The sequence below is a fragment of the Malus domestica genome, chromosome 10, assembly GCF_042453785.1.
Source record: "Malus domestica chromosome 10, GDT2T_hap1".
NCBI lineage: Eukaryota > Viridiplantae > Streptophyta > Magnoliopsida > Rosales > Rosaceae > Malus > Malus domestica.
Window position 1 is genome coordinate 11,679,191 of NC_091670.1, and position 23,051 is coordinate 11,702,241.

The 23,051-nt window shown below is 35.8% G+C and overlaps 2 protein-coding genes across 3 annotated transcripts; one reads left to right on the top strand and one right to left on the bottom strand.

Moving 5' to 3' along the window:
• The first annotated feature begins 577 nt into the window (after positions 1 to 577).
• Positions 578 to 16,358, top strand: LOC103420737 (uncharacterized). 2 transcript variants are annotated; one of them, XM_070805678.1, is made up of 23 exons: positions 578 to 902; positions 1,077 to 1,408; positions 1,640 to 1,743; positions 2,485 to 2,553; positions 2,934 to 2,994; positions 4,009 to 4,148; positions 4,881 to 5,070; positions 5,539 to 5,600; positions 5,817 to 5,905; positions 8,118 to 8,190; positions 8,284 to 8,343; positions 8,433 to 8,579; positions 8,700 to 8,738; positions 8,861 to 8,895; positions 9,580 to 9,666; positions 10,658 to 10,823; positions 11,479 to 11,556; positions 11,870 to 12,006; positions 12,476 to 12,552; positions 14,177 to 14,246; positions 14,449 to 14,514; positions 15,707 to 15,856; positions 15,983 to 16,358. In XM_070805678.1, the coding sequence occupies exons 1-22, from the start codon at positions 843 to 845 to the stop codon at positions 15,833 to 15,835; spliced, it is 2,271 nt and encodes a 756-aa protein (XP_070661779.1). In that variant the 5' UTR covers positions 578 to 842; the 3' UTR covers positions 15,836 to 15,856; positions 15,983 to 16,358. The 2 variants fall into 2 exon arrangements, with proteins under 2 accessions (XP_070661779.1, XP_070661781.1); XM_070805680.1 differs by having other exon boundaries at positions 610 to 902; positions 15,936 to 16,358.
• Positions 16,359 to 16,644: 286 nt separating this feature from the next.
• Positions 16,645 to 17,668, bottom strand: LOC103420736 (transcription termination factor MTEF1, chloroplastic). Its single transcript, XM_008358776.4, has one exon. The coding sequence runs from the start codon at positions 17,526 to 17,528 to the stop codon at positions 16,683 to 16,685; it is 846 nt and encodes a 281-aa protein (XP_008356998.1). The 5' UTR covers positions 17,529 to 17,668; the 3' UTR covers positions 16,645 to 16,682.
• Positions 17,669 to 23,051: the final 5,383 nt, after the last annotated feature.

The window sequence follows — 23,051 nt, forward strand, 5'->3', positions numbered from 1 at the left end:
CATGCATTGTATAGTTTCGACTTCGGTGCAACTTAGATAGGAATATCAGATTTCAATTCAAGAAATTCCAAAATATTCTATCCGATTCAAATATGAAACTGAAATTTTAATTTTCGAAAAGAATTGGATAGTGAATGTATTTGAAATTATGAAGTCGACCCGAAATTTTTTGAAATTTCCCTAACTCTACTACATTTAATTATATACTTATTAATTTTAGATATGTTTCATTTGTTATTTGTTATACAATATACTCAAATATGATTTTATTTTCTTAATTACAACTCCCTTAGTATGGATGAAACCATACAACTCCCATAATTTTTAGTCTTCCAAAAGTTATAAAGTTGGCACAAATTTTAATTACGAAATGAATTAATCATTTTCCAAAACTTATTAAATTGAAATTAAAAATATCTATTTCTGAGATCCATAAAAAAATCTGGCCCAGTTCCTACTTTTAAAAGGTAATGCTATCTACACACTAATTTTTATCACTTAAACACCCATCTCAATTCTCACTGTCACTTCAAATGAATCGAAGAAGATAAATAGATAAAAATTAAGGTGTATTCCTCTAAAAATTTCAAATAAAAACAAAATAAAATTAGGAAAAAGGGGAAGAGTGTTCAATACCAAATAAAAAAGGTTCCATAAAAGAGTTAAAAATTTTCTTGACAAATCTAGTATCAAGAACTTGGAGAACAAGCTAATTTGTGATGCTCTCGCACCCAAACATTTATATGCTCCTCAACCCCTCACAACTCTTCGTCTTCTCAACTTCATCGAACTAGAACCCTTTTCTTTTCCGATCACTCCCAAAAACTCACTCTCTCGCTCTAATGGACATCGATTTCAAAGAATACCAATTGCGCTGCCAACTCCGCGGCCACGAAGACGACGTAAGATCTCTCACCCACAAAACCCCTTTCATTTTTTCACACAATTTATCAGAATCTACAATCAATTTCGATAATTTTGCACTGTTTATTTACCGGAAGGATTTGAACTAAAATTTGGGTTTTTTCTGTACTTGAAATTTGGTGATTGATGATGAACAATGAGTTTGGATTTAGGTTCGTGGGATTTCTGTGTGTGGCAATGCGGGTATAGCCACCTCGTCGCGTGATCGAACTGTTAGGTTCTGGTCCTTGGACCCTTCTGATGAACGGAGGTACTCGGAGTCGAAGATTCTGCTCGGCCACACCAGTTTTGTGGGCCCAGTGGTGTGGATTTCACCCAATGAGCAATACCCTGATGGTGGAATTGTGTCCGGCGGGATGGATACAATGGTGCTGGTGTGGGACTTGAGGACTGGGGAGAAGGTGCAAACTCTTAAGGGCCATCAGTTGCAGGTCACAGGCATCGCTTTGGATAATGGGGACATTGTCTCATCTTCTGTTGACTCGTGAGTTTTTGGTTTTTACCCTATTCCAAGTTTGCTGGATACGTTGGATGAACTTTTTGCATGTTGTACCATTAACTTTCGTTGTTGTTTGTTGACGCGTGATGTGGTCAAAGATTTGATCTTTGCGCTATATTCATTTTGCCAATGAGCAAATTATTGTGAAATGAGTTGGTTTGGAGTTACCATGCTGAAACTGTGATGTTAAATATCTTCTGCCGTCTTTTTCTACAGTACTTTAAGGCGATGGAGGAATGGGCAGTTGGTAGAGTCTTGGGAGGCTCATAAGGCAGCCATCCAAGCAGTTATAAAGCTTCCTTCGGGCGAGCTTGTCACAGGTATGGTTGTTAACCTGTTGCAAGTGATGTCTCTATCCAGTACTTCCCCCCCCCCCCCCCCCCCCCACCAAAAAAAAAAAAAAAAAAAAACAACAATAAAAATAAAGTGAGCAGAAACTAGAAACACAGTAGTGAACTGTCAATTGTTTGGCCCAGCTGAGCCAGTAAGAAGACTCTGCTACAGTGGTTGGATAGGTGACATTGTGGTTGAGGGGGGGTTACTAAGCCGGCCGGCTTAGCTGACCGCACCATGTGATGCATGTTGGATGAGTAGCTTTTGGGGCTTGTAAGTGGCACATTTCATGTTTAGGCATTGTGTGTAGTTGATATATATGCTATGTGATACATGTAGGTAGGATCAAAATTTCATTAGATGAGAGTTCCTGGTCTCTTAGCTGTGATAACTATGAAAGTTTGCTGCAGTCAATTATGTGCCTTACTAGCATTTTAATTCATTCAAGACTTTGAGTTGGTCATAATGTCAATGGGAACCATGTTACTTTTGGGATTCTAGACTGCTAGTGGACACTACAATGTCATTTCTATTACGCAATCAATATAAGACACACCATACCATGGAAGTTTCCGGTACCTATTATTTGATTTTTATGCCCTGTTTACATTTCTACTTTGGTCCCTAAATTTATGGGAAATCCACACATGATTATTTTCATCACAGTCTGTATTCAAATGCATTTATCTTTTTCTTGGAATGGTGTTTATTCTGTTTTCTCTATCTAGGTTCAAGCGATACTACTTTAAAACTTTGGAGGGGAAGTACATGCACTCGTACTTTTGTTGGGCATTCAGGTAATGCGTTTTCCTATGTTAATTTTATTAGGTCATTTGGATTTTGTAGGCCCTGAAGAAATGTGATAGTGTTTGGGAGTATTAGACGTTGTGGCTTACTGAAGAACTAAGAGACTGTTTTACTATGCTTTGTGATTTCCATTAATAGGATATTAAATGAGAGCTAGAAAGATAACATTTGGATATAAGTTGCCATGAAGATGATTTGATTTGAAGATAACTCGCACTCCTGAGTCCTCACTTTCACAGAATGTCTTTTGGCTTTAAGTTTTTTTCTTTTGGAACATAAATAAAATGCATAGAATGCCCTATTTAGAAAAAGGACTTGCACAGAATGTTTGCAGTTACTTATGGTATGCATGTACTAACACATTTTGCAGACACTGTAAGAGGCTTGGCAGTGATGTCCGAATTGGGAATTCTTTCTGCTTCACATGATGGGTGAGCTTGATTTTGCATTTGTTTGTGCTTATATTGAATCTAGTTGGTTTGAGGATATTCCTTTAAAATGAACATAATTCTGAAGCCATGTCTTAGTGTTGGTAGGGAATGAGTAGAGAATAACTTAATGTGCATTCAAAATGAAAATAAAACATCCAAAAGCTGCTTAATGTGCATACAGAAATCATGTTTAAAAATCGATTGTCAGACACTATAACTAGGAGCTTGTTAACTCAACTCTAGCACAGAGAAAATGAATGATTGGATTCTAATTCTGTCTTGATGTACAACATATAAAAAACGATGCTTATTCTACAATTAATGCTAATTACTGCTTAGAGTGTAACGTGGTCCTGTAGTATTATGAAGATATATTCACATAGTGTAGTGCTATTCGCACACCCAATTTTACCTCCTACACAACCTTGTTAATTTTTAACTATGGATCTTCTTCAATTCATTTGATTTGACGGCTGGAAATTAAGATAGGTGTGTGAGAAGTAAAATGGATGTGGGGATAGTACTACCCATTCACATACTGAAAGACACATACATGAGCACTCATAGAGTATGTAGTCACAATGTCTCTTGCTTTTGAAAATTTTGACAATTATTAAAATATTGGGAACGACCTTTTTTATTAAAATATTGGGAACATGTTGAATATATTGACTTATATTGCGTAAATGCGCCCATTATAAGACAATTTTCTACCACATTATTATTTTACTAACTCTGAGTCTGAGCAAGTCTCCCTTTTTGGGTAATATTGAATTTAAATTTATGTTGTCAAATTTCCAAGTGTTACTAGAAAATGTCCTGTTTGTAAACTTATTAAATAATAAATGCTCCATTGTTTCTCCTCGGATATGCTAGTTGGTGTCTTAATTTCCTTGTTTCTCTCATTCAATCCATCACCCACCCAAAAAGAAAAAGACAAACAAACAAAAACGAAGGTGTCTGTTTGGATTGAAGGTCTCTATAACTATACCTTTTGTTTTTGGCATGCTGCAGTTCCATCAGGTTATGGGCTCTAAGTGGTGAAGTTTTAATGGAGATGGTTGGTCATACTTCAATTGTCTATTCTGTTGATTCACATGTGTCTGGACTAATAGTCAGTAGCAGCGAAGATTGTTTTGCAAAGATATGGAAGGGTAACTGCTGCTGATTTTTATGCTACTTTTTTTATTTTTCACTTATAATTTTTATTTGTTCTATCATGCAAATTTTGGTGTGCTTTTCGCCTGCTCTTGTTCGGTGTAAGAAATTGAGGTCACTCACAGGCAGGCTGTTGGTCAGTTGTGTTAGTTAATTCCCAGCTTGCTATTCATACATGAGGAATACAAAGTTAATCCAATTCTTACTTTGAAGAAATTGCAGCAATTTTTTTGTGGTTTTTTATGACCCATTTATACTCTTTTGTGGATGGAAGGACTTTATTGCAAAAAAACCTTATGGGTCTAGTAGCTTTTCTTTGTTTTTCTTGTGTTTGATTCCTGATGGACTCCTTGTCCATCTTTCTTTGTAATTTTCCTGTTTTCCCAGGCGTTCTCGTTTCTTGGAAAACAATTGCATCAAAATTACGAATGTGATTAATTTTTTAACCTTAATTCTATCAAAGAATTCTTGCTTGGTGCTTGGTTGTGGGATGGGGAATAAAAAAGAAAGATTCAAACACCTTACTCCAAGGATTCTTGGACATTGGACTTTTTTTTTTCTTTTCTTTATGTTTGCCAGTGAAATTTGCTTTGTAGAAAGCATCAGAATGTTAATTAGCAATTTCAAAATCTGAGGGCATAAGCATCAGTTTTATAGTCTTAAGTTTAGGTAGAAGTGGTCAATTTTGGCCTGAATTGTAATTTAAGTGGAAGTACTGTCTTTTACAGATGGAGTTTGCATGCAGAGCATAGAGCATCCTGGCTGTGTTTGGGATGCAAAATTCTTGGAAAATGGGGATATTGTGACAGCATGTTCTGATGGAGCTGTACGCGTCTGGACCATAAATCAGGATAAAATTGCAGATGCCCTAGAAGTGGAGTCATATTTCTCCCAACTTTCTCAGCACAAAATTAGCAGGTGTGGCCATCTTCTGGTTTCCTGTATGTCATGTAGCAGCTATGAACCTGCCATGCCTAATAATATGGACTTGACCCATCTGTCTGTCTGCACAATGCTCCAGAATTAGATTGACTATAATCTCTTATAATAATATAAATCCTTTTGTAATGGTTACCTGATAGGCATATGTTGTCTTCTAGTGATCTCTTACCCTCCCTCTAGTATTTAGTTCTTGTTTTCCCCTTTCCTTTACGGAAGTCTATGGCAGGGTATCTTTGAGAATATAAAATCCTTCATTGGGTATTCGAAGCCTTCACGCCACAATATAAAACATCTAGACCACCTAGCCTATTGGTTTGCATTAGATGCTCTAAATTTTGTCAGTATCTATTTCTTTGTGATTTAAGACATCATTTCTTGGTTACTATTTGTGTCATCTTCTTCACCTTTTTTACTTGTATTTATGCAATAACTTGTTTCTCTTAGGAAGAGGGTCGGAGGATTGAAACTGGAAGAATTACCTGGACTAGAAGCCTTACAGATTCCAGGTGCGATTTCAATTTTACTCTAGAGGATTTTAGTGTAACTTTTCAATTTGAGAAAGACAAGTCTTTTGTACTTATATCATGTTATACTTTTTTATGTGGTTTGGGCGGCATCAGTTAGTGAGATCTTCCACTAAGTTGCTAAGATTATGTGATTGTTGTATTCTTTTGACAAGTATAAATCTCACATCAAATTATGTTGTCTGGTATTGTCATCAGGAACCAGTGATGGCCAGACAAAAGTTGTCAGAGAGGGGGACAATGGTGTGGCATATGTATGGAATATGAGAGAACAGAAGTGGGATAAGGTAATTCACTTTTTCAAATTAATATCCATAGATCATCTTCAATGGAAATGTCAAATTTAGGATATCAAATAAAATTTAATAGCTTACATGGCAATTTGACAACAACAACAACAAAGCCTTGACCCACTAAGTGGGGTCAACGCAATTTCTATATGTATGAATCCTAGAATGCCATTGTGCTCGTTTTTGCCCTAAGTCTTCAGTTAGCTCCCAAGTACTCCATGTCTTTTTTTAAAGTCTCTTTCCAAGTCTTCTTAGGTCTTTCCCTACCCCTTTTGCCATTTGCTTCTATCTCATTATCGCATTTTCTAACTAGAGCATTTGAAGGTTTGCGGTTCACATGTCCAAACTGCCTTCACCGATTTTCTTTCATCTTATCTTCAATTGCGGCCATTCCTACTTTACCTCATATATCCTCGTTCTTAATTCTGTGCTTTCTCGTTTGGCCACACATCCAATGAGGCATTCTCATCTTTGTTACATTCATTTTTTTGTTGATGCTTGAACGCCCAAGATTCCGTGCCACAAAGCATTGCTTCCCTTATTGCCATCCTATAAAATTTTCCCTTGAGCTTTAGTGGCGTACGACAGTTGGACAACACACCCAATGCACTCTTCCACTTCATCCATCAAGCTTGTATTCTATGGTTGAGATCTCCATCCAATTCTCCGTTCTTTTGCAAGATAGATCTAAGAAAACGAAATCGTTCACTCTTTGGTACTTCCTATCTCCAACCCTCACCCTTATCTCATTTGGACCTCATTCCCACTAAACTTGCACTCCATATACTCAGTCTTTGACCTACTTAGGCGAAGACCTTTAGATTCCAACATTTCCCGCCAAGGGTTAAGCTTCGCATTTACTCCCTCCTGCATTTCATCTATCAACACTTTATCATCTGCAAAAATCATACACCAGGGGAAACATGGATCATTATTCAAGATGAAACCAACGACAAAGAAGCAGCATGGGTGTTTTATGGTTTAATAAAAATAAAAAGACATTGCTGTTAAAATTGACAGCAAGAGGAAATATTGACATCCACTTAGATTAAAACAGTTGGTATGGATTGCTTGTACAGGTGGTTTGGCTAGTTATTAGGCCTGCCTTGTGGACTCCCTCCTTTTCAAATCCTTGCAATCATGTTATCATTGCAGGTGCACCAGCTTCTTACTTAAAGGCAGCTCTTTTAAAAGAAAATAAGTGTGTTTTGAAAGAATTTATATGAACAACATTCCTGTGGGAAAAAAAATCTATGCTTTGGGCTGCAGACACTAGAGTTTTGAAATGGCTGTGTTTGAAATGGCTCAAGTGTTTGTGCTTTGCAGATGTTGGATTTTAGGACATACAACTGATGGTATTTATATTAGTGTATCAATCACGTTTAGGTTCCCATACCTTTTGCTTTGGGGGCTAATTTGAGGGTCAAGATGTATGGTTTCAGTGTAAAAAGATTTGGGACTAGCACATTTATTATTCAATTTGCCTATGCCATTCATTAGGTTAGGCCTCTGATTTATGGGTGTATTTGTACTTTCGCCACTTATTCAACATATGATTGATGATGCAGTGATCTTGAACTTTAATGATTTCATATCATCATTTAAGTTTAGGATTAGTTCTAGGGATTTACATTTTTTGAGCTGTTGAATTAGGTAATGCCTGCATAATTGTTTGCAGTCCAAACAATAAAAAATGTAGAAAAAAAAAAACAATAAAAATGATATGAGTAGTTTTGTACTTTCGCCCCTTATTCAACATATGATTGATGCGGTGATCTTGAACTTTAATGCTTTCATACAATCATTTAAGTTTAGGATTAGTTCTAGGGATTTACATTTTTTGAGCTGTTGAATTAGGTAATGCCTGCATAATTGTTTGCAGTCAAAACAATAAAAAATGATACGAGTAGTTTTGAACCCCTGTTGGTTTCATTGTGGTCCGTAACAGAGACATACCTTTGTGTTTCAGAGATTTATAGGTTGAGAGATAATCTTTTTTTCATGGATCAATTTTTGTCTAGTCCTTTAGTACAATTTACCTTTTAAAGTATTAATCCTCTTGCTGGGTTCACAGTACCTCAAGGTCATACAAATGTGCTTCCTAAATAAAGAACTGAAACAAGAGCTAACTAAAAGTTTCATGCTGCTGATGTTTGTGTATAATTCTTGAAAAGTTGGGAACCTTCATCTGTTACTTCTTTCAATTCAGATTGGCGAGGTTGTCGATGGGCCAGATGACAGCATGAAGCGTCCTGTTCTTGATGGAAACGAATATGATTATGGTCTGGATCTTACATCTGTGTCAATGTTTGATCTGATTTTTCTTCTCTACGTAGATATTTTAAAATTTATGAACACATATTCTTGTTCTGCAGTATTTGATGTCGACATTGGAGATGGAGAGCCTATTCGTAAGCTGCCTTACAATCGATCAGGTATCAGTCCTCTTTTAGCCCTTAGTTGTAGTTGGTGTGACTTAAAGACATTATTGCAAGAATGTGACACTGAGTTGTTAATGTTTCAGATAATCCATATGATACTGCTGACAAGTGGCTTCTGAGGGAGAACCTTCCTCTTTCCTACCGAGAACAAGTTGTCGCTTTCATCCTCCAAAATACTGGACAAAATAATTTCGACCTTGATCCATCATTTCGTGATCCCTACACTGGGTGTAAGTATTCTATCGTGGCCATCTAACCTTTATAGGTTGGTGATTCATGTGATATAGCGTCCTTGTTTGCTTTCCATTTTTCACTTGATTAACTACTTGTTTATCTTTTCATTATTTCAGCAAGTGCTTATGTACCCGGACAATCTTCAAACAAGTCTGGTATGTATCTTTTTGCCTTTTCTATTTTCTTTAATTGAATAAGATATGCCATATTTTTAATCTTTACTATAAATTTACCAATAACAGTTATTGGTTTTTTTTTGTTTCTCTTATTGTAACAGCTTCTGCAAAACCTACTTTCAAGCATATTCCTAAGGTAGAATCTTTCAGCTCGTGCTAAACTTTTGAGATGTATCTATTAGATTGCAATGCACTGTGAGTTAATGCAAAGTATTGGCTGATCGCATTGAAGTTATATGTTTTATCCATGTACTATATACTTAGCTCAATAGTGAAGGCTCTTAGCTTCAGTACTTCTAAAATAGTGGTTTAGGTAAAGACCAGGGTCGATATGAGACCTATTGGCACATCCATGTGGTTGAAGCTAAGGCCCAGTTGAGTGAGTATTTTGAACTTATCGATGATTTATTGTATTGAGTGTTCTGTATGGAAACTAACGCGCACAATTTGATTATTTTGTACGATCTGGAAACCCCACTTAATAACTGGGTTTTAAAAGCTGAGCATGTATTAGATGTTGATAATTTCTCTGACAATGTAGTTATAGCTTAGGCCAAATGTTTTTTATTGTTTGTCATTATCCTTCAAATAAGGGAAAAGGAAAAATAACTGAGGTTGTGCACTATCATTAGATTGCTTATGGGCTTAATGTTTCCATAGCTGTTCCCTAGTAGTTGGGGTAAAAACTTACTGCAACTAAGTCTAGTCATCTTTGGGAATGCTTTATTCTTAGACGCAAATACTGGTAGTCACAGTTCTACACTGAAATCATTATTTCAATCTCATTTTTTTTGCCTGGTTGGGGCTTTTATTGTTTCAGAAAGGAATGCTTGTTTTTGACGTCGCCCAGTTTGATGGGATCCTAAAGAAGATTACAGAGTTCAACAGTAATTTACTCTCTGACCAGGTTTGTTGTTTTGCATGCCTGAAACTTTCATTTGTTTTTCAAATTATTTTCATTTTTTACAAATTGGCATATTGCTGTAGACAGTAGCATTATAACTTGCTATCATTCAACTGAAAATAAATCCCGCCGGTCCCTTTGTTAAGTTTTTACCAATCTTTACAATTATGATTCTTTGTCATTGTTGAAACGTCCTCATATTTAACAGATAATTGTAAGCTACCCATTGCTTCATTTCTAGTTGTATGGTGATGCATATAGGGAGTTATCTGATATTTACTGAAACACAAATTACAAAGTTAGTAGATGATGCATTGTTAAATAGACAGGCTTGCTACACTAGTTAAATTTGAATTTTTCTTTGGGTTTGATCACTCAATTATGCGTGTTCATTCTAATTGAACAAGAAGAAACAGAGTGCAAGGTAATTAAGTTACCATCCTCACCTCACTCCTAATTGAATTACTTATAAGCACTTTGAAAAGGGAAGAATTATATTTTTCATAGAAACTATTGAGGTTCCTACTTCTATTATCACTGTTTTCTGATATTTACTTGCATTGTTATTATACATGTAGCAGAACTTGTACTCCATCAAAACTTGTTTAAGTATTTTTATTAGTTTATATGAAGTATATGAAAATAACTCCAAATTAATATTAATTCGAAAATATGAAAATAACTCCAAATTAGAGTTATTTTCATTATTTTTAAACAAACTAATAGAAATATTAATTTGGAGTTATTTTCATTGTTTTTTTTCCTATTCCTTTCATTGTACATGATAGGGTTTTGAACAACTCCAAAATAATATTTTTATTACTTTATATCTTTATATTTATTTATATTTTTAAATTCCAAGCTTGTTAGCCGAACCTGAGGAGCAGCTTGGTACAAGTAGTTTTCTTTTTCTGTTTTAGAATTGTGTCTCTTTTTTTTCTATTAACCATAGGATGTTTTCCTGAATAATGGATCCTTTGGTAATTTCTTGAAGGATAAGAAGAACTCATCTTTAAATGAGGTTGAGATTTCCAGGTTGGGTGCTATAGTTAAAATATTGAAGGACACATCACATTATCATTCTAGTAAATTTGCCGAAGTTGACATTGCTTTGTTGGTGAGATTGCTAAAATCATGGCCAGTTGCAATGTTATTTCCAGGTTAGTGTGCGAACTTTTGAGGAATTCTGTGTATAGCTCTGTTCATCTTTTAGAGGTCTTGGAGCACATTTATTCCATCTGTTTGGGTTACAAGTTGACACTAAAAAAATCATTGTATAAGAATGAACTCAAGTTAATAACTGGATGGTTCATGCTAGACTACGCAATCTCAAATTGATTCAACTATTTGAATTGGCTCGTGGCTGATTGTGTCTTAGGCATTATAACTGAATCTTGCCAGCTTGCAGGTTACCTCATTTTTTTTACACATGTAGCTGAAGTGGATTCTTAGCTTTATGATTGATGGCTACAGGTTAAAAAAATGAAAAATGGTAGAGAAAAGGACATGAATTATCTGAGTATAAGTGTGTATAGTTGATTTTTCATTTTGAAAAGGTAAAATTCCTGCATTGGGATTGGGGCCATTTATACATAACACGACTGCTCATAACATCTCATTTTTCATATGTATGGCAATAAGAGTCAGTATATTTTCTTAGCACAAAATCAGTAAGCTTTGTTTTAATGTGAATTGTTGAATGCTCGTTCATTGATACATCGGAAGTCTATGGGTGTGTAGTTTTATTGTGTGGACACCTTATGTTTCATAAATAATTTTGCCTACTCAAGTATATTTGTTATTTTATATCTGCAGTTATTGATATTTTGAGGATGATTGTTCTGCACCCTGATGGGGCAACTCGGCTTCTCCAGCATCTTGAAGCTGAAAATGGTACTCATGCTACATATATCCAATGCTGTACTTTTATCTTGTGCAGTAGTTTCTTCTTATCTTAAATAGATAAGTACTTCACTTTTTATCGTGAACTATAAAAATACATAACAATAAAGACCTGTTGAAAGACCAAAAAAAAAGACTGGTTGATGAGGGCTGATCTTCTAGGAACATGCTCAAGTTGATATCCTTAAATGCATGCTACATATGGTATAAGAAAAAATTAACAATGTTGCAAATGCCATGCTTCTCATTGTTGCTGTCCTCTTCAACTTTTATCTCTATTTCTTACCTTTTGTTGTCTAACCAGATTTACTAATGGAGTTGATCAGAAAAGTTGCAACAAATCCGCCACTTCCTGCTAATCTCTTAACAAGTGTTCGTGCAGTGACCAATCTTTTCAAGAATTCGTGCTACTACAATTGGTTACAAAAGCATCGGACTGAGGTTAGCCTTCCTTCAGGATTGTTCATGTGACCATTATGGTTTTTGAGAGGATAAAGGGGTTCTTTCCCAGTCACATTTGCAGATCCGTTTCCACCTTGCATGATTACTTGTACAAATGTAGTTCTTTGTTAATGATTCGGCAGTTATATAACATGTAAAGTTGTAAATTAAATGTTTATTGCATTCTTTCTATTTTTTTTTTATGATGAATATTTTCTGTTAAGGATATCTATCCTTTGATTGTTGCAGGAATCATTATATTGAGTTTGATTCGATCACTTGCTTGAATGAATCATTAATATAGATATATTGTCCGGTTGTGTGAATATGTATTGAACAACTAAAAAGATGTGTTTTTGTACTTGAGTAATGACTGTTATGGCAAGTGGTACACTGCTTTTCATGGTTAGTGCATCTTGGATTCTGGATATCATGATTTAGTAATTTGATTTGTTGAATGGCCTTGCAGATTCTAGATGTGTATTCAAGTTGTTATTCATCTCCAAATAAGAATTTGCAGTTATCATATGCAACCTTGATTCTCAAGTAAGTTTACTATTGCCTGCATATGTAATCTGTTTCAAGTAAAACTGTGATCATAATGCATGGTTGACCTTGTTTTCCTTTTCCTTCCTTTTGGATTTATTTCTGCAGGGAAATTGTTTCTGTAGCGTATTAGCATTCTAATTATAAACGTTGTTTGAATAAATTTGAGGCTTTGTAGCTTTCACTTAATTTATAAATTTGCTTTAGGGCTAGGTTTTTATAAATATTGACATGCTGAAATTTTCATTTTTTATTTTATCGACAATGAAGAATTGGTGACATGGACATCGTAGTGATATGTAATTTGGATTTTGTTGGTTTTGGTGTCAGTGAGAACTGGTGGGTTTGGTGTCAGTGAGAACTGTTAAGATATTATCATTCTCTTTGTGTACGGATGTCTCAATGGTGTCACCAACATGTTACTTTTAGGATATTTTGTGCTTTTGTTGCGCATATTTTTCCACGTTAGTGTAATGGACTTTCGAACAGAGACACACCCACCCACCTTTAATTAAACTTGGTAGTAGGAATACTAGCCTGCTAGTATGGTCACATAGTTATAAAGTAAAAAAAAAAAAAAAAGCTTGCAATTTAGAATTTGAGTTTTTGTTTTCGGTTAAAGATACCCATTAGAATGCTTATGTAAATGAAAGTAAGAAGTGTTTACGCTTTTGACTTGAAGTTTGAAGGTCCTATGTGTCACGGTATTTTGATCCAAGTATATCCTGATTCATATTTATGCTATATCAGACTTGTTTAATTGATATGTTTTTAGTTTCTCATAATAAGAAATGATGCATTGTTTATAGTTACCTATTTAGCATTTCCTAAAGTTTCATTTTGAATTTCTATATTTTAAAATAAATTTCGTCTTTTCGATAATAATATGGTCACATAGTTATAAAGTAAAAAAAAAAAAAAAAGCTTGCAATTTAGAATTTGAGTTTTTGTTTTCGGTTAAAGATACCCATTAGAATGCTTATGTAAATGAAAGTAAGAAGTGTTTACGCTTTTGACTTGAAGTTTGAAGGTCCTATGTGTCACGGTATTTTGATCCAAGTATATCCTGATTCATATTTATGCTATATCAGACTTGTTTAATTGATATGTTTTTAGTTTCTCATAATAAGAAATGATGCATTGTTTATAGTTACCTATTTAGCATTTCCTAAAGTTTCATTTTGAATTTCTATATTTTAAAATAAATTTCGTCTTTTCGATAATAATATTTGCTATCAACATTCTACCAATATTTCCACCAATACCGACATTTTCATCTTTGTATACCTCTGTGTTCAAGTTTTTAACTTGTTATGCATGTAAAGAAGAAAGTTAAAGGGAGGTTGAAAGTTATACTGTCTGCCTGTCATATATGATATATGCATAATAGGTTATGCATGGACAATGCAAAATCAATATGTCTAATTAGTAATAATACATGAAAGAACTTGTCCTTCCACCCCCTATCTTTCTTTCTCCAAATTTGTGATAGTTCCACGTAATAGGATGAACAAAGACTGTAAAGCCAACCAAAAATGGAAAATTTGATGTTTGTTACATAATGTGCTCCACGCTTGTTATATAATACTCTTTTTTAAGCGAGTTTTTCCTTTGGGATTGATAGTTATGCTGTTTTGTTAACCGAAAAGAAGGATCAAGAAGGTCAATCCCAGGTTCTTTCTTCAGCACTTCAGGTATAATACTTAATACATCATCTTATTACTTGCCTTTTCTTCTTCTGCAATTATTTGCTTATTTATTCAAGTACCATCCTCAAAAGTTGAACTTGGACGTAAGAGGCCCCCTGTTTTTTTTGAGGTGGACTAGAGTATCTTTCTATCCTGTAGAGAATTTCTAAAATGTTGTGAATCATGAAAGTGATTTATTTTTGGGCAGATTGCAGAAGAAGAAAATCTAGACGCTGATGCAAAATTTCGGGCTTTAGTTGCCATTGGATCACTGGTATGTGTTGAGAACTCATAACCATTTAATGCTGGTACTTGCCTTTCATGAAAATCAGTTGGCATATTTTGCTTTCTTTCTTATTTTTCCTTTTCCCCCAAGGGCATTTTTTTGTGTGTTTTCATGGTCTTTCATATATCTTGGTTCAATGGTGCCCTATCCTCTTTCAATATACCAGAATATCTTTTCTTTTGTAGAGTGTGTGCCATTTTGTAACTTTTATCATATATGTGGTACAACGGGCCAGTTCATGGCTTGGGTATGGTACTTACTTTTTATGTTCATTAGAATGCTGTTCACTTGTTTAGCAAGTTTCACAATTTTGAAATCTCAAGAAAACTCTTTTGAAAGTAAAAATTATTACAAAAAGCCGAGCGATTGTCCCATTGCACATGGAGAGGTGTATTAACATAATGTAATATGAAAGAATCAGAAAATACAAAAGGAGATGGCTAGGTAGATCACCTGTGCAAATCGACAAGCAAACCATCATCTTCTCTGCTCTAATGTTAACGATCCTTTTGTTCCCGTACAACAATGTAGTTTAAATACAGTGTAGAGGAGTAATACTGTAATAGCCGCCTTGTTTGCTGATCCCCACTAAAACATCAGGAAGGTGTAACAGTTCTTGGAAGAAACCTGCTCCACACCATAATACAGAATGTGAAAAAGAGGGCCATCATCTTCCATGCTTACAATTTCGAATGTATTTTAAAACTTTTACGACTTGATGTTTTGTCTTTAAGCAATTTCCAAAATATAGGTAGATAGTTAAATACACAATAAGGGAAGAATACATTTACATATTGTTATTGGGTAGGGCAACAAAACTTATGTTAGACAAGGATAATATATTCTTCACCTAATAAATATACAAATTTTTTTTCCAATAGTCTTAAAATGTTTTCCATGATCAGCCATCTCTTAGTTTTCATGTTTCCTTGGTTGTTTTTTGTTCTGCTTGTTTCCTGGATGTTTTTTTTCTTGTTTGGGTCTTTTTTCTGCATGCTTTCATAGTTTGAGATTATTTTACTCGGGTGGACCACTGTTTTACTTTTCTTGTACATGTGAGTCTCATATAGCTGTCTAGATTATCTTGAATCATTTTACTCTATCAGAAATCGCCTCTCAGTGGTTATATTGGTCTGATCAGTAATGCTCATTATGTTGTTTTGCGACTTGTCTAAAACAGATGCTTGAGGGCTTTGTGAAAAAGATAGCTATTGACTTTGATGTTGAAAACATTGCTAAAATAGCAAAGGCTTCCAAAGAAACCAAGATTGCTGAAGTTGGAGCGGACATTGAACTTTTAACAAAATAGAGCTCGCTCTCTGAATCCTTGGTAAATTGCTATCCTCAGCTGTGAAATTGTTTGGGACATTTCAACTACGCTGGAACGTGTGGCTATGTTGATCTTGCAGGTTGCTAATTCTTCCCTCTCTTGCGATCTTTTGATTACTCTTGATAGGATTTGGAACCGGTGATTTACCTGTCGAAGTGATTCTCAATATTGGACTGCAGTAGCCGTGCAATTTTGTGGAGACATGCAATTGCACATGATTCCAAATATATGCATCATTTTGACGTGTGAAAAAGGATACAATGATTCTGGTTCGAAAATAGTATCCAACGATTGAGGAACTCCCTGGTTGGGTGTTACGACGACAAGCTGTCAAACTTCTCTCTCTCTTGTTTATAACTGAGTTTAATCGCAGTCTATGAATGAGAAATGTGTCACGACGGTGTCAATTGTACCATTCAAGATTGTCGATGGAAATGCACTTGAAACGTGTGAACCCTTTTTATACAGTGCCTAATTATTCATTACAGACAATGGTTGGCAATTCTTATATCTCTAATTCGTCTTCTGGAGCGTGTGTTCTGAGTTTCCAATTTGTGATCCGTTCTTATACAATTCCGGTCACGGTAACGAATGGTATGCAGGCTGTCCTCCGGGGATTGTTTTCCCCTCGATGGATGTTCTCCATTAACCGTACAAATTATGATTTTCTGAATAGCAAGCCGTTGGGCTACTTATTCCAACATGTATCTCCAAGAAATCCACGTTCAACATGTCTCTCCACTCGCATACGGAACAAAAATTGTTAAACTTATGTTTCTACTCAAATCTTTTAACAAACTGGCTTACATACCATTCATCGATTTGATTATTTCCACTTTGTATAAAACTTTTGGTCACTCCACAATAGCATCCTATTCAACGGAATCTCGACATTCCTTTCTTTCAAATGCAAATGCCTGGGGACAATTCTCTTCTCCAAACTGAATCCAAAATACTGCGGAAACTTCTTCAACTCCTCCACGCTCCTTCCCATATCCTTCACCAAATATTCATACTTGGGCCGCAAGTTATCCTCCACACTGTACCCGAAAATCGCTGGCAGCCTCGCACACACATTGGCCGCCTCCTCGTACGAAAGCCCTAAACTCCTCAAGAACCTCATCTTCTTCTTGAGCTTTTCCACCCTAGTGTTCAGCAAATGTGCATTCAGATTCGACGGTGACTTGGGCTTGTCAATCCCCAACTGTTCAAGATAATGCAGTGTTGGGCGGAGGCAGAACTCGACATCCGCAAATAGGAGGTCGGGGCAGCGAAGGATGAGGCCGCAGGAAAACGCAGGGTCAGCGGAGAGATCAGAAGCCAGGAAATCAAAGACGGGGGCAATGTCAGTTGGATCGAGGGAGGGGGAGAAGAGCTTAGGGGAGAGGAAGGCCAGTCTTGGGAAGTCGGAGTCCGTAAAGCCCTTCGACTTGAGGAAACCTACGGTTGCGAGGATTTGGTCGGTGGCGTCGGGGAGGGGGAGCTTTTTGGGGCTGGTTTCGGGGGAGATGATGCGCAGGGTTTTGAGGTACCGGAGGTTTTCGCGGTAGGATGTACGGAACTTGATGAAGTGGGAGGGAGGATGGGGATTAGGGTTTAAGGTGGCGATAGAGGAGGAGGAGGAGGAGGGAGAGGGAGGTGGGATGATGGAAAGAGTGTGAAGCAGTGGCATCGCAAGCAACTGGGAAAATAGGGAGTTTGGTGAGTGTGTGGGCGTCGTTAATTTAGGCGGTAGGCATTGAGAGGATAAGGGGATGGATGGATATGTTATGGAGGATGGCCAGCCGATTGGGCCACAAGGCAATTTCCAGTACATTTTTTTTTTTGTTTTTTTGAAAGTTCTTAATACAACCACATATTTAGGGCGAGAGATTTGAATTAAGCCTAAGTGAAAACCATAACAAAAGATAGTTGTTAATTTATGTAGTTTAATACTATATCAGAAGCTACAAATAGAATCAATCTAATTGAAACATAAAGGCTTTATACACAAGAATTAATTCAAAATTACGAAAAAGATAAGTAACTTGCCAAACATTAGACAATAATTTATAAGCAAATGATTCCAGAAATTATCACAAAATGAAAATATATGTGTGGGAGAGGGAGACCAATAGGAGATAGACTTGGGCTACCAGCTGAGAGATGATCAAGAGATGTAGCATGTTACGGCCAATGTGATCAACAGATCATTGGCCTACCAGCTCACCTCGTTTGAGATCTCCACTTCCATCCCGCAAAGCCACAAGAGTTATATAAACACCAAGCTCATATTGTTCAATCCATTTTGCCTCAATTGGATTATCATCAGCAGGCGATGAAAAAATCTTCGATCTCGAACCATTCTCCCCATCTTGAAAATGCCCAGATTCCTTGCCATCAAAATTTTTCAGATACACTACTGAAATGATCCACCACCGTTAGGTAGTTTAACTAGGGAGTTTATCATCCCATTGGAGGTAAGAAGCTCCAACTCTGCTGCACATTTGTTTCATTCGTTCCAAGTGGATCCTTAGGTAAATGAGTGGGCCGTGATTTTCATTTATTTTAGCAGAGTCAATTCCCAAGGATGAGATCAAGTAAGAACTGTTGATGGAATTATTTGGCTTCATGCCATTTGGCTCCAAACCATTTGGCACGAATGCCTTCTTTATGGTCTCTGTATCATGAACCCCAGGTGGCAGCGTTACTATTTTGCGATATTGTCTTAGAGGGTATTTTCGTAACTCACGATTTTGAGAAAAAAAAGCCAATGATGTCATCTTCCACATGTATTAACTTTTTGTCTCTTCTTGAAGTGTTTAAAAAGTGTTGTCTCAATATAAAATTAAATATTAAAAGTATACTCTATGTGTAATTTTCCATAATGAGGAAGCTTTATATAGAGAGACAAAAAAAATTCCTATACTCCAAGGAACTCCACTAGTTTTTAAACATGTCAAGGAAAGATAAAAACATAAAAACAACTAAAGCCTAGCACAAAAACATAGATATAATGTTTTAAAATACTAGCCATACCCTTAAGGTTTTAGGGCTATTAATAGAACCCAACCTTTCACAACTCATACAAAATTAATATGTGTCATAAGCTCAACCTGTCCTTGACTATTTCTGCGGAATTAGTTCAACCGGTCCTTGACTATTTGTAGAGTCAGTTCAATCAGTCCTTGACCATTTTTGTAGAATCAGTTCAACCCGTCTTCGACCATTTTTCGGTCTTCGATCATTTTTGCAAAATCAGTTCAATCAGTCCTCAATCATTTTTGCAGAATCAGTTCAACCTGTCTTGGAAAATTTTTGCAGAATCAATTTAACTGGTCTTCGACCATTTTTGCAGACTCAGTTCAATGAGTCCTCGACCATTGTTGCAGAATTAGTTTAACCCGTCTTCGATCATTTTTGCAGAATCAGTTCAACCCGCCTTTGATCATTTTCGCAAAATCAACTTAATCAGTCCTCGATAAGTTTTGCAGAATCAGTTCAATCAGTCCTCCACCATTTTTGCAAAATCAGTTCAACCTATTGTCGACCATTTTTGCATAATTAATTCAATCAGTCATCAACCATGTTTGCCGAATCAGTTTAACCCATCCTCGACCTTTTTTGCAAAATCAGTTCAACCTATATTTGACCATTATTTTTCTAAATTTTCCTAGCCTAAGTCGGTGGACTTGGCTTTTCCATTATTTTTTAGATTTTCCTAGCCTAAGGGAAGAACAATCCTTCACGGATTGACTGAAGGCGCAATCACACATTACACGATCTCGCAAACAACACTATACATATTATTCCAAAATTAACACATTATATACAAATCAAAATTTAATACTTTATCTGAAAATGTGAAGGCAAATGAATTAATACTACATCAGAAGCTACAAATAGAATCAATCTAATTGAAGCATAAAGGCAACAAGTATACACAGAATTAATTCAAAATTACAAAAAAGATAAGTAACTTGCCAAACATTAAACAATAATATATCAGCAAATGATTCCAGAAATTATCACAATGAAAATATATGTGTGGGATAGGGAGACCAATAAGAGATAGACTTGGGCTACCGGCTAGGAGATGATCAAGAGATATAGCATCAATGTGATTAACAGACCATTGGGCTACCAGCTGACATATCTATTGTATTAAGAAACCAACAAAACCCAAAGTACTTGAAGCATGCTCGTTTGAGATCTCTAGTTCTATCCCACAAAGCCACAAGAGTTATATAAACACCCAACTCATTTTGTTCAATCCATTCTGCCTCAATTGTATTATCATTAGCAGGCGATGGAAAATTCTTGGATCCCAAACCATTCTCCCCATCTTGAAAATGCCCGGGTTCCTTGCCATCAAAATTTTTCAAATACACTACTAAAATGATCCACCACCATTAGGTAATTAATCTGGGGAGTTTATCATCCCATTGGAGGTAAGAAGCTCTGACTCTGCTGCACATTTGTTTCATTTGTTCCAAGTGGATCCTTGGGTGAATGAGTGGGCCATGATTTTCATTTATTTTAACAGAGTCAATTCCCCAAGGATGAGATCAAGTAAGAACTGCTGATGGAATTATTTGTCTTCATGCCATTTGGCTCCAAACCATTTGGTATGAATGCCTTCTTTCTGGTCTATGTATCATGAACCCCAGGTGGCAGCCGTTACTGTTTTGTGATATTGTCTGAGAGGGTATTTTCGTAATTCACGATTTTGAGAAAAAATGCTAATGATGTCATCTTGACATGTATTAACTTTTTATCTCTCATTGAAATGTTTAAAAAAGTGTTGTCTCAATATAAAATTAAATATTAAAAGTATACCCTATGTGTAGTTTTTCCATAATAATAATAATAATGATGATGATGATGTAGCTTTGCTTTAACAACTTGGAAATTTGGATGGAAAGCATTCTTTCAAAAGTGCGATTTATCTCAGGTAAAACCCTAAACCTATGATCAAGGTAGCGTCGTCTGTGATTTTTCTTTACTGAGTTATGATGAATAATCAAATCTAGCTATGAAGTTTGACATGCGTCTCTGTATTTCATTCTTCTTCTCGCTATTTCTTTTTTACTGGAATTATGTGTTGGTTGTTGCCCGAATAGAAATTTCAATTGGTTAAGCTTTTAGGGCTGGAAATAACATTTTCCGAGCAAGAAAACAGAGGTAAATAAATAAAACTGTCGATCGAGTGCAAGTTCTCTCCTAACGAATCCTTAACCTTTTTTCTTAATGTTATTTTTCTTCAGCGGCTTAAGCCCATGTAATTGGCTTCAAAATTCTATGTTCTCTTCAGATAAATGTTTGGTTGTTGTTTCTCTCCTTTTTTTATTTCACAGCAAATACTTATGGTTGATAATCGATGTTTTATTTTGTAATTTCGAAGGCTATTGATGGTTATATGGAGATCATAAAGGTTGGTGATTCATCACGTGATATGGAAGATAATCAAGCTTCTTGTTTCAGATGCAACATCTGCCTTGAATTAGCTGATCAAGACCCAATCTTAACACCTTGTGGCCACCTCTACTGCTGGCCTTGTTTATACAGAAGGCTTTGTGCTCGCTCATCACTACTCAATAAGCCCCGCTGCCCAGTTTGTAGGGCTGTTGTAAAGAAAAACAAATTAATCCCTATTTTTGGAATAACGAAATTGTTACTTGATTCTGGTAAAAGAACTCCTTCTGTACCGCCCGGTTTTGAGATTCCAAATAGATCATCTCCATCTTCACCATCTTCGAATACTTCATCAAGTTAGGAATGCCATTGCTTCAGCTCTTAATGCCAATTGTTTATCTACGGTGCTGCGGTTCATGTCAACCGTGCTAGCTGGGACTGGAATTGTTGTTCTCAGTGGCGGATATATTTGGTTCATCTGCCAGCTATATGATGTTGGACACGGAATGAAACAAGTGTGATTGTGTGGCGAAAATGTGTACGACAATTGGAGAAGTGTGATTTTATTGAAATAATGTGTGATCGTTGGGAAAAATTCAAAGCAATTTGTTCACTAGGGTTACATGTTTTATGGTGTCTGATTTGAACAAACCTTATTTCGAGCTTGGAACATTCTTGTTTTATGTAGCGGTATGTAGGTCTAGTGTCCCCTTTTTTCCTTTTTTTCTATTGAATAATGTTAGGAAGATTAAATTTGCAAATTAAATGATGTATCACCAATAAAAAAAACACATCTATCAACACTTAAGTAATAAACCAATCATCAACTTCCATGTCCTTTAGTTTTTAAAATTTAGTTCAAAAATTTATTCTCCTTAGTTTTACTCATTTATATTTGGATACCAAAAATAGACACGACTGATGAACACTCTATTAGTAAGGACTGCATGTATCAGCAAGAGTGTACCAGTAAATAATATCAGCTTTTGATGTCTAAATAATATAATTCTTTTATTCTAGTATTTCGTTGATTCGTTCAATTCAGTTGTAACTTGTAACTCATGCCTATTTATGGAGAAGGTCCTAGGTGCGCCTTCAGAGTGGGTGTTGTATGAGGGGGGAGTGAGACCAAAATTTGAGAAATGGTGGCCCTGACAAATCATTGAGGTGGGGTATGGTGTTTTTGTGAGTGGGTCATATGAGACAGCTGGCCTGGTATCCAAACTAAATCTTTTTTGTGAGAATTTTGAGAATCCTTAAATATTATCTATTTATCATATATCGTACGATTAGTTTTCGTTGGATACTTTTTATATTTAATTTTAAATAAAAGTATTTAAAATAATTTCTGATAACATAATATACGATAAATAAACATAATTTAAAGATTATCAGAATCCTCATAAAGAGAATCCAGAGAAGATCCTCGCTCCTGAAGAACTTCTCCTAATTAAGGCTACGAAAAGTTGAAATAAGTACTTCCAAATATTTTTAGAAAAAAGTATTTTCTGTGATCTTGTTTATCGTACAAAGCGGGTCTCTCAGACTATTTCCACCTTAGAAAAAAAATAATTACTTAATGCGTGTACCATTACCATTTGGCCAGAAAATCGTCGGCAACGTTGATAATAAGTTGCCTAATGCCTTCTCCTTCCGGTCGCTTTATATTCTTTACCCTGGACAGCTATGTAAAGATCTCAGTTTCAAGCAAAGATCTCAGTTTCAAGCATCTAAGTTGTAAAATATGTCATCAAACTTCTCCACAGATTGCTCCACCTACTTGTGCAAATCCTGCCAAGGT

Coding starts and splice junctions, on each gene's coding strand:
- LOC103420737 (XM_070805678.1), top strand. CDS start 843: ATGGACATCGATTTCAAAGAATACCAATTGCGCTGCCAACTCCGCGGC. Junction 8,580..8,699: donor TCGTGATCCCTACACTGGGT/GTAAGTATTCTA, acceptor TCATTATTTCAG/CAAGTGCTTATGTACCCGGA. Junction 11,557..11,869: donor GCATCTTGAAGCTGAAAATG/GTACTCATGCTA, acceptor TTGTCTAACCAG/ATTTACTAATGGAGTTGATC.
- LOC103420736 (XM_008358776.4), bottom strand. CDS start 17,528: ATGCCACTGCTTCACACTCTTTCCATCATCCCACCTCCCTCTCCCTCC.